Source organism: Mchenga conophoros, linkage group LG9 (genome assembly GCF_057382185.1).
Source record: "Mchenga conophoros isolate Kocher_MC1m ecotype Shallow Benthic linkage group LG9, M_conophoros_male_GT1.1, whole genome shotgun sequence".
In the NCBI taxonomy this organism is placed as follows: Eukaryota; Metazoa; Chordata; class Actinopteri; order Cichliformes; family Cichlidae; genus Mchenga; species Mchenga conophoros.
Genome location: NC_140534.1, coordinates 22,237,204 through 22,250,057, shown reverse-complemented (window position 1 = coordinate 22,250,057; position 12,854 = coordinate 22,237,204). Strand labels below are relative to the sequence as shown.

The following is a 12,854-nucleotide window of genomic DNA, read 5'->3' as shown; positions in this document are numbered from 1 at the left end:
TGGGGCAAAAAATCGCAATTAGATTATTTTCCATAATCGTTCAGCCCTACCCCTAACCAATGCTCACAAGCAGAAACGGCTGCAGTGGGCCCAGAACTACATGAAGACTAATTTTCAAACAGTCCTGTTCACTGATGAGTGCATTGCAACCCTGGATGGTCTAGATGGATGCAGTGGTGGATGGTTGGTGGACAGCCACCATGTCTCAACAGGGCTGCAACGTCAGCAAGGACGTGGTGGAGTCATGTTTTGAGCCGGAATCACGGGGAGAAAGCTGGTCGGCCTCTTTAGGGTCGCTGAAGGTGTGAAAATGACCTCTGCAAAGTATGTGGAGTTTCTGACTGACCACTCTCTTCCATTGTAGAAAGAGAAGAACTGTGCCTTCTGCAACAAAACCATCTTCATGCAAGACAATGCACCATCTCATGCTACAAGGAACACCTCTGCATCATTGGCTGCTATCCGCATAAAAGGAGAGGAACTCGTGGTGTGGCCCCCATTCTTCCCTGACTTCAATCCTACTGAGAACCTTTGGAGCCTCCTCAAACAAAAAAGTATGAGGGTGGGAGGCAGTTCGCATCCAAACAGCAGCTCTGGGAGGCTATTCTGGCATCCTGCAAAGACATTCAAGAAGAAACTTTCCAAAAACTCACAAGTTCCATGGATGCAAGAATTGTAAAACTGCTATCAAATAAGGGGTCCTACTTGACCTGTTAAGATGTTTTTGATTGAAATAGCTTTTGATTTCAGTAAAATTGATCTACTAATGCTGCAAATTCAACAAATGACCATTTTCAATTCTCCACAACCTATAAAATGTTTTGAAACTCTGTGTGCGTAATAATTTGGAACAGTGCATTTTAAGTTTTTTATTTTTGAAAAAGATACTGTGTTCATTGGGAGTTTTGATCAGTAACATTTGAATTATACTCTAATGGTGGATGACACAAAAATTATGCTGACTCATTTGAATCGACTATTTAAAAAAAACAGAGAAAAATATCATTTGCATAATAATTTGGAACGCGGTGTAATGATGTGTGCAAAGGAGGCAAAATGTACAGTTTTAGCAGTGACATATCTTAAATTTGAAATGCCACAATAAATATAGTACTGTGCAAAAGCATTTAGCCACCTCTTGTTTCTTTATATTTGTTACCAAGTTGCTAGAGTTTCCTGTCATGTTAAAAGTTGTCTTGAGTAACAGTTCTCCAGGCTTTCTGATGGTCTTTCAAAGTTTTTCTTTGGACATTGCCTGCTTTTTCACTCATTGTCAGTTCACTCTTTGTACCTGACCATTTTCAGAGGTATGCTTTTGTTTGATTTTGGAATACTAAATACTGACCTAAGAGTCATTAAAGCATGAAAAAGGCACCAAACTTACTGTAAAAGAACAGTGTTGTCTACAAATAACTGGCAATATAGCAAAGAACCAGTTCTTTAAATTACCAGAAACCTGTCAAAAAAACATATAATTGTTCCAATTTCTTAGGTTGAATGTATGAAAAATAACCAAAGACAACAATGTCACAGGGATAATATAACATTTCAAAATGGCAAATGTGCCAACAAGGTGATTTCCAAAGACTTATAAGCTGAAAAAGTGGCCTGTCTCAGGATGGTGTAAGAGTTTCTTTAAAAAAAATTGAAAAAACTGGACAAGTATGGGAAAAAGGAAGAAGTGGTCGATCTAAAAAAACCCAAAAACCCTTGTATACAGCAGATGAACAGTATCTGAGAGTCATATTCTTAAGAAAAAGGTAGAAAATCCAGCAAAGACACACGATTTGAGAGAGACATCTGGCCCTTTTGTTGATTCACTGTTCGGTGAATCCTCATCAGAAATAGTGTTAGTGGAAGGATGGCATGAGGACGTCATTCCTAAGGAAGGGAAACAGCGAGGTATGCCAAATTACACAAGAACTGGAGTGAAAATCGGTGGCAACAGATTTGTAATTTGACATTTTTGGTTCAAATTACTGTCATTGTCATCGGGCACCAATACTTCTTTTACAGATGAAGCCGTGCCTTGACGTACAGCTATCCACATTCCGGTATCCCATTTTTCAAGTCTCCAAGTAATCCTGCAATCCTGCAGCCAAATATTGCACTCAGTTTTAGGATTAGATTCAAAAATATAACTGCTGTACACAATATACAGTTGGTTTATTTTCAGTATGTTAATATTCATATGTATGTGTCAAATGTCTGATATAGAAATGAAAGAAGTAGAAGTAATAACTAATAATTTATAATTTTTAAATGTAATCTTTACAGACAGAGAAAAGTATACTTTTTTTTAACATTAGAAGTATATTACAACACGGCTCCTACTACTCACCTTGCTCAACTTGCTGATGATTGGAACCAAATTTCCTCTTTGGCTTTTATGACCTGGAACCCTGCCAGTCTTTGTGAGTCCCCTCAACAAAGTTGTAGCACTGTGTAAACAAAATAAGTTTAGGGATTTTCTGTTGTAATTACAAAGGGACGCTTACTGGAAATGGATATGAGAAAATGTTTTACTGGAACAGATTTAAGTCTCTGTCCTTGAAGTGGAGGAAAACCCCTTCTCTTGTTCCTAAATGACGACCTCGGAAAAAGAGGAAATATGAGAACCGTCTGGACTGAACCTACACATGTTCGCTCTTTTTCTTCAAATCGCTTAGAAACACGCTATTTAACATCATTAAAGTCCTGGTTACGGTCTGGAATAAGGTTATGGTTAGGGCTAGGGATAAGGTTAGGTTTAGGGCTGGAATACAGGGCTGGAACGTCTATTACCGCGGGAGCGTCATTGCACTGGATTCCAGCCATAACCCACCGCGTACCATGTTTTTGTTTGTTTGTTTGTTTGTTTTTTTCTCCATACAGGTGACCCAGGAGTTTTTTTTTTTGTTTTTTTTTCTCTCTCTTCCCCCCCCCCCCCTTCTCACCGTCTCTTCTCCCCTTTGGTTTTCTTTCTTTCTCTCCCCCTCTCTCTCTCATTCATTCCCCCTGTCCTATTTATTAAAAAAAAAAAAAAAAATGACAAAGGATGAACTGAAGCTCTGCCATCACGTAATGTCGCATACAGTTAAAAAAAAAAAAAAAAAAAAAAAAAAAAAAAAAAGAACGCCGAAGGTCTCCTTTCGCGTTCCTCAGGAACGCCGCGGGACGTGACAAAACGTCGACATGTTACGCCTCGGGAGTGAGAACGCTCTGGGGGCATACCAAATTAAAAAAAAACCAAACCTCTTTAGCACAGGCCCTATTCACTTGAAATTCTTGAGCAATAATGCGTTTCATTTTAACGTCTGTGATTAATGAAAATAAGTATTGGTACCGTGAATGTTCAATGTGTTTTAGACTATCTCTGTATTAGACTCACCCATGCAGTTGTTACTGAATGGCCAGTATTTTTTCTAATATTTACCTAAATGATTCATCCAAATTCACGATCATGCCGATGTGGTACTGTCCTTCTGTATCAGTCTAAATATAAACAAAGAGAACCAAGTGAACAGCAATTTTGCCATTATGTAGTATTTCAAGCCAAATGAAAACAGCAGTGGCAGTGCTAACAAGCTAATGGTCACCATCTTGGTTTACCATGCTGACGTTTATAAGTACAGCTAACTGAACCAAACTAATGGAACTAAAACAATAAGCACACAAATTGCAAGCTAATACATCAGGTCTACCTTCTGGCACCATAACTTTGAAGTACCTTAAGTAGATCATGGCACCTATTTCCCATTTCCTAGCAAATTATAAAGAAATGAGAGGTGGTGCAAGACTTATAGAATAGAATACCTTTTATTGTCACTATACACATGTACAATGAGATACAGAGCATCTCCCACTCACTGCAGACATGATTATGCTGTTGTGTAGCACAGTATTCTACCTTAACCTTACAATTAACTCTCCCTTACTGTCATGGTCCTGGGTCATTTTGACCCAGTGTTCTTAGTTTTCCTGTAGTTTTGTATTTTGTTCCTTATGTCCATTGGATTGTTTGGTTTGGTATTTGGATTCCCCCTGTGTCCATGCTTTTATTGTGGTGTTTGTTCTGGTACCGTGTTCCCGTCCTTTGTGTTCTGTGTTCTCCTCATCCCCTCGTATTCATCCTTGTTCTCTGCCTCTCTCTCTCTGTGCTCATCTCTGTGTACTGTGTTGTGTTTAAGGTCCACATCTTGGTGTCAGTATTTTCAGTTTCGTGTCCTCCCTGCTCAGTCATGAGTAATTGTCTTCAGCTGTGTTCCCCGTGTGTTCCCACTTCCCTCGTTACCTTCTGTGTATTTATGTCAGAGTGTCCCTTTGTTCTGTATTGCGTCGTCCCTCTAGGTTGTGTGGATTTACCGTGTCTTCCCAGCGCCTCAGCTTTAGTTGCTCCCAGTATAGTTTTTGTATGACTTCTTATGTTCCTGTTAATAAAGACCTGCCTTTGAGTTCATCCCTAGAGCCGTGCATTTAGGTCCTCTCTTGCCTTCACACAGCCGCCGCATGACACTTACCATTAACTTACGAACAGTTGAAGGCCTTACTGTAGATTTAATATCGGAAAAAGACAGATAAATACATACATACATAAATAAACACATATATACATAGTCTGTTTGACTTAATATTATAAAAACAACCACGTCAAGACATGAAACACACAACAGACCAAAAATAGATGTATGATAAAAGCTAGATGTTAGAAGAAGGATTATAAAATCACCAAAGATATTTCAAAGCATTCTGAGAGACAAGAAAATATATCTCTATGTTTTTTATTAACACAATCCATTGATTACTGACAAAGTGGATGCTGCTATCCTTAAATCCACCCAGAACAAAGAAACACAAAACAGAAAAACAGAGAAAGTTTATAGCAACCCGTGTAGTGGAAGCCGACAGAACCCAGGGCATCAAATCCAGAGGCACATAAGTGCATAAAAGTTGCCAGTGCTCTGGTGACTGCAATGCTCATTAACTACTCAGTTACAGAGTTACATTCATTTTCTTCTACTCATCCAATTCAGGATTGCACGGGAGCTGGAGCCTGTCCCAACCATATTCAAACCTAAGAACACTGTGTCACAGTATCCTCTGCCAGGCACGGTGGCTCCATCATACTCCAGGGCTGTTTCACTGCCAGTTCTACTAGTGCTGCCAGTACTTGTGGTACTAACTAATAATCAGAATTTCTGAATTATCTTTCTTCTTTTGCAAACACAAATACTTAACAACAATATTTAAAGCATGAAGAAATTATGCACAATATGGTAAAAAATGAAGACACCCTTCAATGCTAAAGCACATTTTAGCCTTTGTAGGTTGCTGCACCCACAATTTCTACCTTGATATTCCTTTCAACAGTGGTCACCCTGAGTCCCATGTATCCTCCAGTGACTCCAAAGTCCTGAACCTTTGAAGATCATGACATTTCTCTCATTGCACTTGCCCCAGTTTAAAGGCAGGTCCTGGTCTTTTAGGCCAAAGACCAGCAGCATCTTCACCCAGTGAAGGTGAAGTGTATATCATATATAGATATATTTAAATTCATTTAAAAGCCTAATATCCACCAAAAAATAAAAAATCTGAAGTGCCTATATCAGCAGTGATGCAGAGGTCTTGAAGGACACAAAGGGACACAGCAATTTTAAATAAGGTAACGTTATTCTCAGTGTGTGGTTTGCTGTTAGTGGCAAACGAGGCTGTAAGAGAGATTTCCCAATTTCCAGTCAAGGGGAGATGGGGTCTGGTACGTGCCAAGGTGTGTGACATGGAGGAACGGTAACACAGAGACACAGTACCTTCCCCTCTGAATCACCCTGAAAAATATCATGTCATTTACACCTGGTCAAATGCCTGCAAGGTCTACAAGCTTTTTGCAGACTTTTTTGGCAGGGTAGGCAAGAAGGGAAACAAACTGATCTCTCCATTCATCAAGAAAATGAAAGTCAACTTTGAAGGTCAGGTAGAAGTTTAAATGTTTATAAAAAAAAAAAAGAAAAGAAAGAGAGATTACATTTTTCAAGGGTAAAGATATTGCCGTTGTCATTGTTTTGTAACTGTTCTGAAGTAGCCATTGCATTATGGTTAAAGAAACACAGACTGTGTTATACAAGACTAAATTTGAAGATCTTTCATATGTCAGAAGATTTGGCAGAACAGATATGAGGAAACAAGGGTATAATGAGGTTTGTTGGACTTTGCTGATGTGATGGGTTTTGCAGGATAGCACTTCTCATGAGGCTTTGGGTGAACAGTACAGCGATGATATGTTTCAGCATACTTATATGACAAGAGGAAATCCTGCTCCCTATTCAGGGAAATGAGGGACAATATGGCCACTTTGGCCTCAAACTGCAAGAATTCCCGTTAATACTTATTAACTTACACGGTAAGTTATAAGTAGCGTGAAGAGCATATAATGGAGGTGGGTTGCAATGCGGATTGCAGGAACAGTGAGTGAATTCAATCTTGGAAGGACCTAGGTGGCCAGTGGCTTCAAACCCATTTGTTGTGAGGCAATGGTGCTAACCCCGATACCACTACAACTTTAGGAAGATGAACACAAAAAGTCAAATATATGCCCCATATATGTGTAGTGGGTAAATGTCCTTACTATCTTCTAGATAGAAATATCAAAGGAGTGGATATAAGAGACGAAAACATATGTTATGGGATTTAAACCCTAAACAACAAATAGAGGGTTTAATAAAAATGTTACATTATTTTTCTTTATGTGTGCACTGTAGTCACATCTTGATTGGTTGAGTTAAAACTCACGATACTAATGATTGGAAGCAAAATTACAAAACCTGCTATTGTCCAAGTACCTGAGTGTAAACTGCAGTGGGCATTATGTCATTAAAATATAGTACCTACTGTATGCTATTGGTATTTTTTCACGTTAATGTCTTGTGTTACTTTATTTAATTTGTTTTGGTTCTGCAACTTTGTCTATTCAGAAAATGATAATTGTCACAAAAGTGCTGTGTCAGTGCTGTATTAATTTACTTTACACTTTTCAGTGTAGTCATTGTTTCAGTGAACAATGACTGCCCTGTCATTGTTCTTGTGTGTGATGAAGTTGTTTTTGCAGAAGAATAACAGGAAACCCCTGCTCTTGAGGATTTAGAAAAAGATCAGATGAATTACAAGGAAAAACATTTAAGCAGAGTTTTTTTTTAAATTCCTAAAAACATACATGGGAGGTCAGTGCCAGTGAATTTTGTCTGCATAAAAAATATTTCACAAGTCAAAGTTGCAACATATTTTATGAGTTTCTTTATTAAGTTGACCAAAATATATGTATCAGTGACACAATCTCACACCAGTTTTTCTTTTTGTATAGAAACTTAGCCAAAAAAACAACCTAATATAAACAACATGAATTTATGCTTTTACATATTCACCGCACTTTATGATTGTAGAAAAATCATTACATTACAGGTACATTTCCAAAGTGCCATTCTTGGTTTAAAAAAAGTATATTTGGACATAACATGACAACAGTCACTCGACATGTAGTTTCCATTGCCTAAGAGCTCCCTTTTGGCCTGTGAAAATTACCATCATGCATTTTGTCACATGCACAAATTCATACTTGGTTTGACTGCACCAGCTGTGAATTGTGAATCCATCATGAAGTCTGAGAATGAACTTTTTCGTAAGTTATTCAATATTACGTTATCTTAAAAAATACCAGGGTTTAAGTGCCATTTGTACCATTAAAACTTAGGTGTAATAACAGAAAATCACTGTGGCATCACAATCTAGAAAAATGCTTGAAAATTACAATATATTAATCCCAGTCTTATAAATTTGAACATTTGAGCTAGATTTTTTTCTTAGCTTTTTCAATAATTGTCTTCTAGTTAAACAGGTTTTTATTTAGCGTGATGCCAGATTTGATGAACATATTACATATTGTTCTTCTACTCCTCACTAAAACATCATATATTCAATGCTCGGCCTGTTATTTGGTGTAAACATCTGGTATGAACTCTCTTGGCAATAACTACTTGAGAAGTCCTTTTGTTCTTTTAGTACTTAACCTATTACTTGACTCGTTTTAAGAAGTGCCGGTGCAGCCACCATCTGAATCAATACATTCTGTGTTTGTGTCAAACCTTTGCTTTAACCACCTCTTTTAAGGCAGTTGAGTAGCTGTGCATGACACATGGTTCAAAAACAAATCTCATTTCAGTCTTTGTTTAGCCAGTTTCCTTTTGATTGGCTGCCCTTTATAAACCAAAGGTTTAAACAGCATGTAGGTGGGGCTTCTGTGCTCACAGGCAAAGCTAAGTGCCTGAGACGACCATATAAGTGATATGGACTCTCTATAATGCCATGGAGAGCCATAGAAGACATAAAGCTGTCTGAAACAGAGTGTTTAGAGCAGTCTGAAGCCATCATCTACAAATTTGGCTGTTTAAAATGAGCACCCACTGTCGTGACAGTATTTAATGTATATATGACAGAAAATAAGGAAAAGCTTGTTTGCCCTTCAATGCTGGTCTCAAAAAAACATCCTCTCTGTGTTGAAGACCTTCAACTTGGTCATAAAGTTGAAGTAGATGAAGGCCAGCGAGACCAACAAGTTCTTCATCAGATAGAGGATGGGCGTAACAAAGCCGAAGAAGGCAATGAGGCCAACGCGCACAAAGAAGAAGGGTAAATCCTGCAGGGCTACTCCTAGGGAGGAAAGCAGGGGGCTGTGGGGCATGACCACCACACGCAAGCATGATAGGTAGCTGAAGATATAGATGGGAAACACCCAGCCTGAGTAGTAGACCAGAGGATGTCCTGCCACTCTCACCATCTCCACCGTATCCATCCAGAACATAAAGCTGTCCACAAACACGTCTGCACGGGCATCAGTGGCGCACAGGAATCTCAGAGGCCCAGTGTATGCATAGGGAGATATGTGGTACGGTGTGGTGCTTCCTGATGGTTCACTCAATCCAGACATGCCATATGGCCTCCCATTGTTACCTGGTATGCCCGGTAGCGTCCCATTGGTCTCTGGTCGAGCTCCTGCTCCGTTCTGGCTCCTGTCATTGAGCTGGTTTGCTCCTGGTTGCATAGGAGTGGGCACACCTTGCCTGTGCACAGCTGGCCCTGGCACAGCTGGAGTGATAGGTGTTACTGGTGCTACTTGTTCCACATGTGTGAGGACAGTGGAAGGGATGTCAGCATCTCTTTCGGTGTCATTAGCTGGAGAGAAGAAAAAGAAAACACAATATCTTGGATTATATTTACTTAAGCTGTTTATCATCAAGTGGTGTCGGCCCAGATTTACAAAGAGACAGCTGAAGGCTATCAGACAAATAATGTGGCTCACAGATATAAACATTAATCTGCTGTTTAGACAGAGGCAATAAATCAAGAGATCGCTCATTCAAACGATTTGGGCTTTGAAGAAATTCATATGAACTGTTTTATCATGTGGTTTTTAAGAAAATATATTTCCCTACTTCTGCCATGTCAGATTCAGAAAAATTTAAAAATATATCCTGCTCATTTCCTCATTTTGGATAAGTGAGAAATGAAGCAGTCCAAAGAAATATCCTGCTCATTTCCTCATTTTGGATAAGTGAGAAATGAAGCAGTCCAAAGAAATATCCTGCTCATTTCTTCATTTTGCTCGAGTGATGTATAGAAATGTTCACAGTGTGTTTGCAGTTGCCTCCAAGCTCCTGCAATGCAAAACCCAGCATACTTTACTATACAAGTCTGCAGCAGAAAGTTCAGGATCTACAGCAGTCAAAGAGTGATTTGTGTAATGTGTTGAGAGAGCTGCGCTCACCCTGGCCGGTCAGCCTGCAGTGTCGTATCCTCTCCACAACGTCAATGCAGATGAGCGAGAAGAGGACTAGTGACACGGGGAGCTCAGTGAATGTATCGTGTTTCAGGTTGTTATTTATCTGAACCTGGATAAACAACCGTAAAATTGTTAGCCTGACTGAGTACTGTAATTATTTACTCACTTTTAATCTTTACAGAGCCCACTGGTTCACCTCAATGGTAATAAACATTTTGGGATTTGTCACTTGCAGCGAGGGCATTTGACACAGCCCTAAACAGACGAGTTGCTCATCTTAGCAGAATTTATGGCTCTTATGTTGAAGCCACTAGATAAGCAAAGGTCAAAAGGTTTGCTTAAGCTTTAAAGAATGCCACAAAAAAGGGCAAATAAGGTCTGGGCTGTAGCCAGTTAGGAAGTGAAAATGTGCCTCGTGGACATGATTTGACAAGGACAGCATGGACAGGAAGAGGAACCAAGCTGCTTATCAGTAGCTCCTTATCCATAAGGCTAGATAGTCCTCTCCTGAGATCCATAAGGATTCTCACAGCTCATCACATTTGTTTCAGTGATACTGTGAATCCTGTCATACACCATGTTCCCAAACACAATGTTGTAATAGATATATGTTTAAGTTAATAGCAACTTCTTTGGAGTATAAACACAATCACCCAACATGACTACAAAGGATCTACAATTACAGGTTGAGTCATGTTACAAGTATAGCAACATACAGGTCAAAGTTCATGATCAGAGCAGAGATAAACCTGATATGACAAATGAAAGCAGTGAGAAACAATCTGTTGGGTGTTGTACCTCAGAGCTGGCAATGAGAAAGGCAAAGCAGGGTAATGTGGATAGGATCACATAAACAAGGGTCACTGGCCTCCTGATATAAAGACAAAAAAAGGGCAAGAAAGAAAACAAGGGAGGAAGTTAAAGTCAGTGACAGGAATTGCTAAAGCCTGGTATTAACCAGCCAAGTTCTGTCCAAACCAGTCACAGGCCAGTTCAGCCTCAAACCAGCTGATCATGTCTCGGTCCCGTAGGACAGCACTGGGATCCCAGCTGCTGAGCATACACAACTCGGACCAGTTCTCAATCTTCATGTCTGAGAAACTCACCACTTCTTCCTCCCTATGAGAAATTTCTTCTTCATGAAGACCATATACTTCAGGGGTACCCAGACCAGCAGGGCAGTGGAGGTCACATAGGCAATAGAGGAGGCCACGATCAACCAGTAGGCAGTGCTGCCGTCTCCGGGGGGTTGTGCTGATGTTTTGACCTTTGCAACGATGACAGCAAACCTCTGCATGACGATGAAGAGTGGCACGCACAGGCCTGCAAACTGCAGCACCTCGCACAGGGCAAACTTCACCGTCCTCCCTGAGCCCATCCTGTGGCAGCTCACAAAAAGAAAAAGAAGGGAGGGAGACAGGGGCTGTTGTCGCAGTGAGGCGACCCCTGTCCCTCTGAGGGCTGGTCAGGCCTCGGACCTCTGCATTGTCTGCCTCCACTAGCATTTTCCACACACCACAGCCCTGGCTCTCTGCTCACCCAACTGCTTACACTGCACTAGGCATTGTGTGCCTTGGCGTGGCGGTGATGTGACCGGCCCTTTGCTCTCTTTTGATACAATGTACAAACAAAGTTCGTCTAACTTTACACCCTGAAGGACATGCATGTGACACAGCAATCGCTTTGGGGCAATCCGAGGTAAAAACAGCATCTCAGCCAGTGTTTTTCAGGCTTATCACATCACAGTCCACACAGCTTTAATGATGTGTACCTTGTATTCTTCCTGGGAATTCTCCAAATATAAGAAACACAAGTTAATTACTCCCACAGTATAATCAGCATCCCAGGACTACTGGCTGTAACCCAAGAAACAAGATACCACTAAAAACACATCGACTCCTCTCATGCTTATATATCACCATCTAGTGGCAAAGTGTTCTAACTGCAAAATTTTGGAATCCACACTGTTTTGTAACAATTGCAAATGCATTCGTGCTTTGAAATTGCTGTCAGTTCAACATGTTATTGTTCATCAAATTCAGGCGCTTGATTATGATTTGTTGCATCATAATAATAAGCGACATGAGACTTTTTTCCCCACCAAAGCCCAGCTAGAACTTTACCAGTCAAAAGCATTCATGAAGTAATTTTATCTGTCTTTGGTTCTAAAGCCATCAAGCCACAGTATCTGCTATGCCACAGACCAATATCGCTGCATAAAAGTGACGACGGAGTAAAAATGTTGCTGAATTGTTTAGACTTGTGTCTGCAAAACCCACACAGCTGGACATTGTGCCATTGCTGTCTTCAGACGTGTGAACACTTGATCAAGTAACTGGATCAGGATTAGATAATCTGGACTATATTCAGTGCTGTCTTCGGTTTGCACACATTTCTACGTGGTGTCATTAGAAGAGCTAATTTTAGATTCTGCATCGACGCGGTTTCTGAAGCAGTTCCTTCATGAGAGCACAACTCAGTCCAGTACAGGCTGATACCTGTATACTCCCAAGCAATTACAGTCCTGTGCAATACCAACGAAATTTGAAACGATTCAAAATGTTGTATCTTAATAATTTAAGTACTTCATCAAATTATTGATTATCAACAATAAATAAAGAAACTGTGAAAAGACTAGACTGAAAGTACAGACCCCAGAGCTCAAAGTCAGTAAAACTGTTTTTTATTTGCATTTGTATAGGATTTTCTTAAAATCCTGAAGATCAAGGCTCACATAGCAGATAGCAGATACAGTCGCTATCTAATCAGGGCTGGTTTTGGCAACTTGCCCCATTGGAGTATGTCAAAATGTGCTTGACATGTGGTGAAACTGTGGCCTGTCAGTCAAGGCCAAATGTATGATACTGCAAATTTTGGTATCCACACTTTGGTAATACCAAGTAAATACAAGGCCAGTGTTGCCGATACCAATAGTGTTACTGAGACTCATGTAGGGGTTATGTAGGGGTGAACAGTGTGTTATGATGACATGAATCATCATCAGTTTTTAACTTCTGATCACATTTTAATTACCACTAAATCACTTTGA

General features: G+C 40.0%; 1 protein-coding gene across 1 annotated transcript; it reads right to left on the bottom strand.

Annotated features, from left to right (window-relative positions):
* Positions 1-7,267: 7,267 nt before the first annotated feature.
* LOC146567250 (transmembrane protein 236) lies at positions 7,268-11,309 on the bottom strand. The gene is made up of 4 exons (XM_085285954.1): positions 10,912-11,309; positions 10,604-10,676; positions 9,791-9,914; positions 7,268-9,198 (listed from the first exon to the last, which is right to left on the bottom strand). Exons 1-4 carry the CDS (start codon positions 11,181-11,183, stop codon positions 8,501-8,503), a joined length of 1,167 nt encoding a protein of 388 aa, XP_085142080.1. The 5' UTR covers positions 11,184-11,309; the 3' UTR covers positions 7,268-8,500.
* Between the last annotated feature and the right edge of the window lie 1,545 nt (positions 11,310-12,854).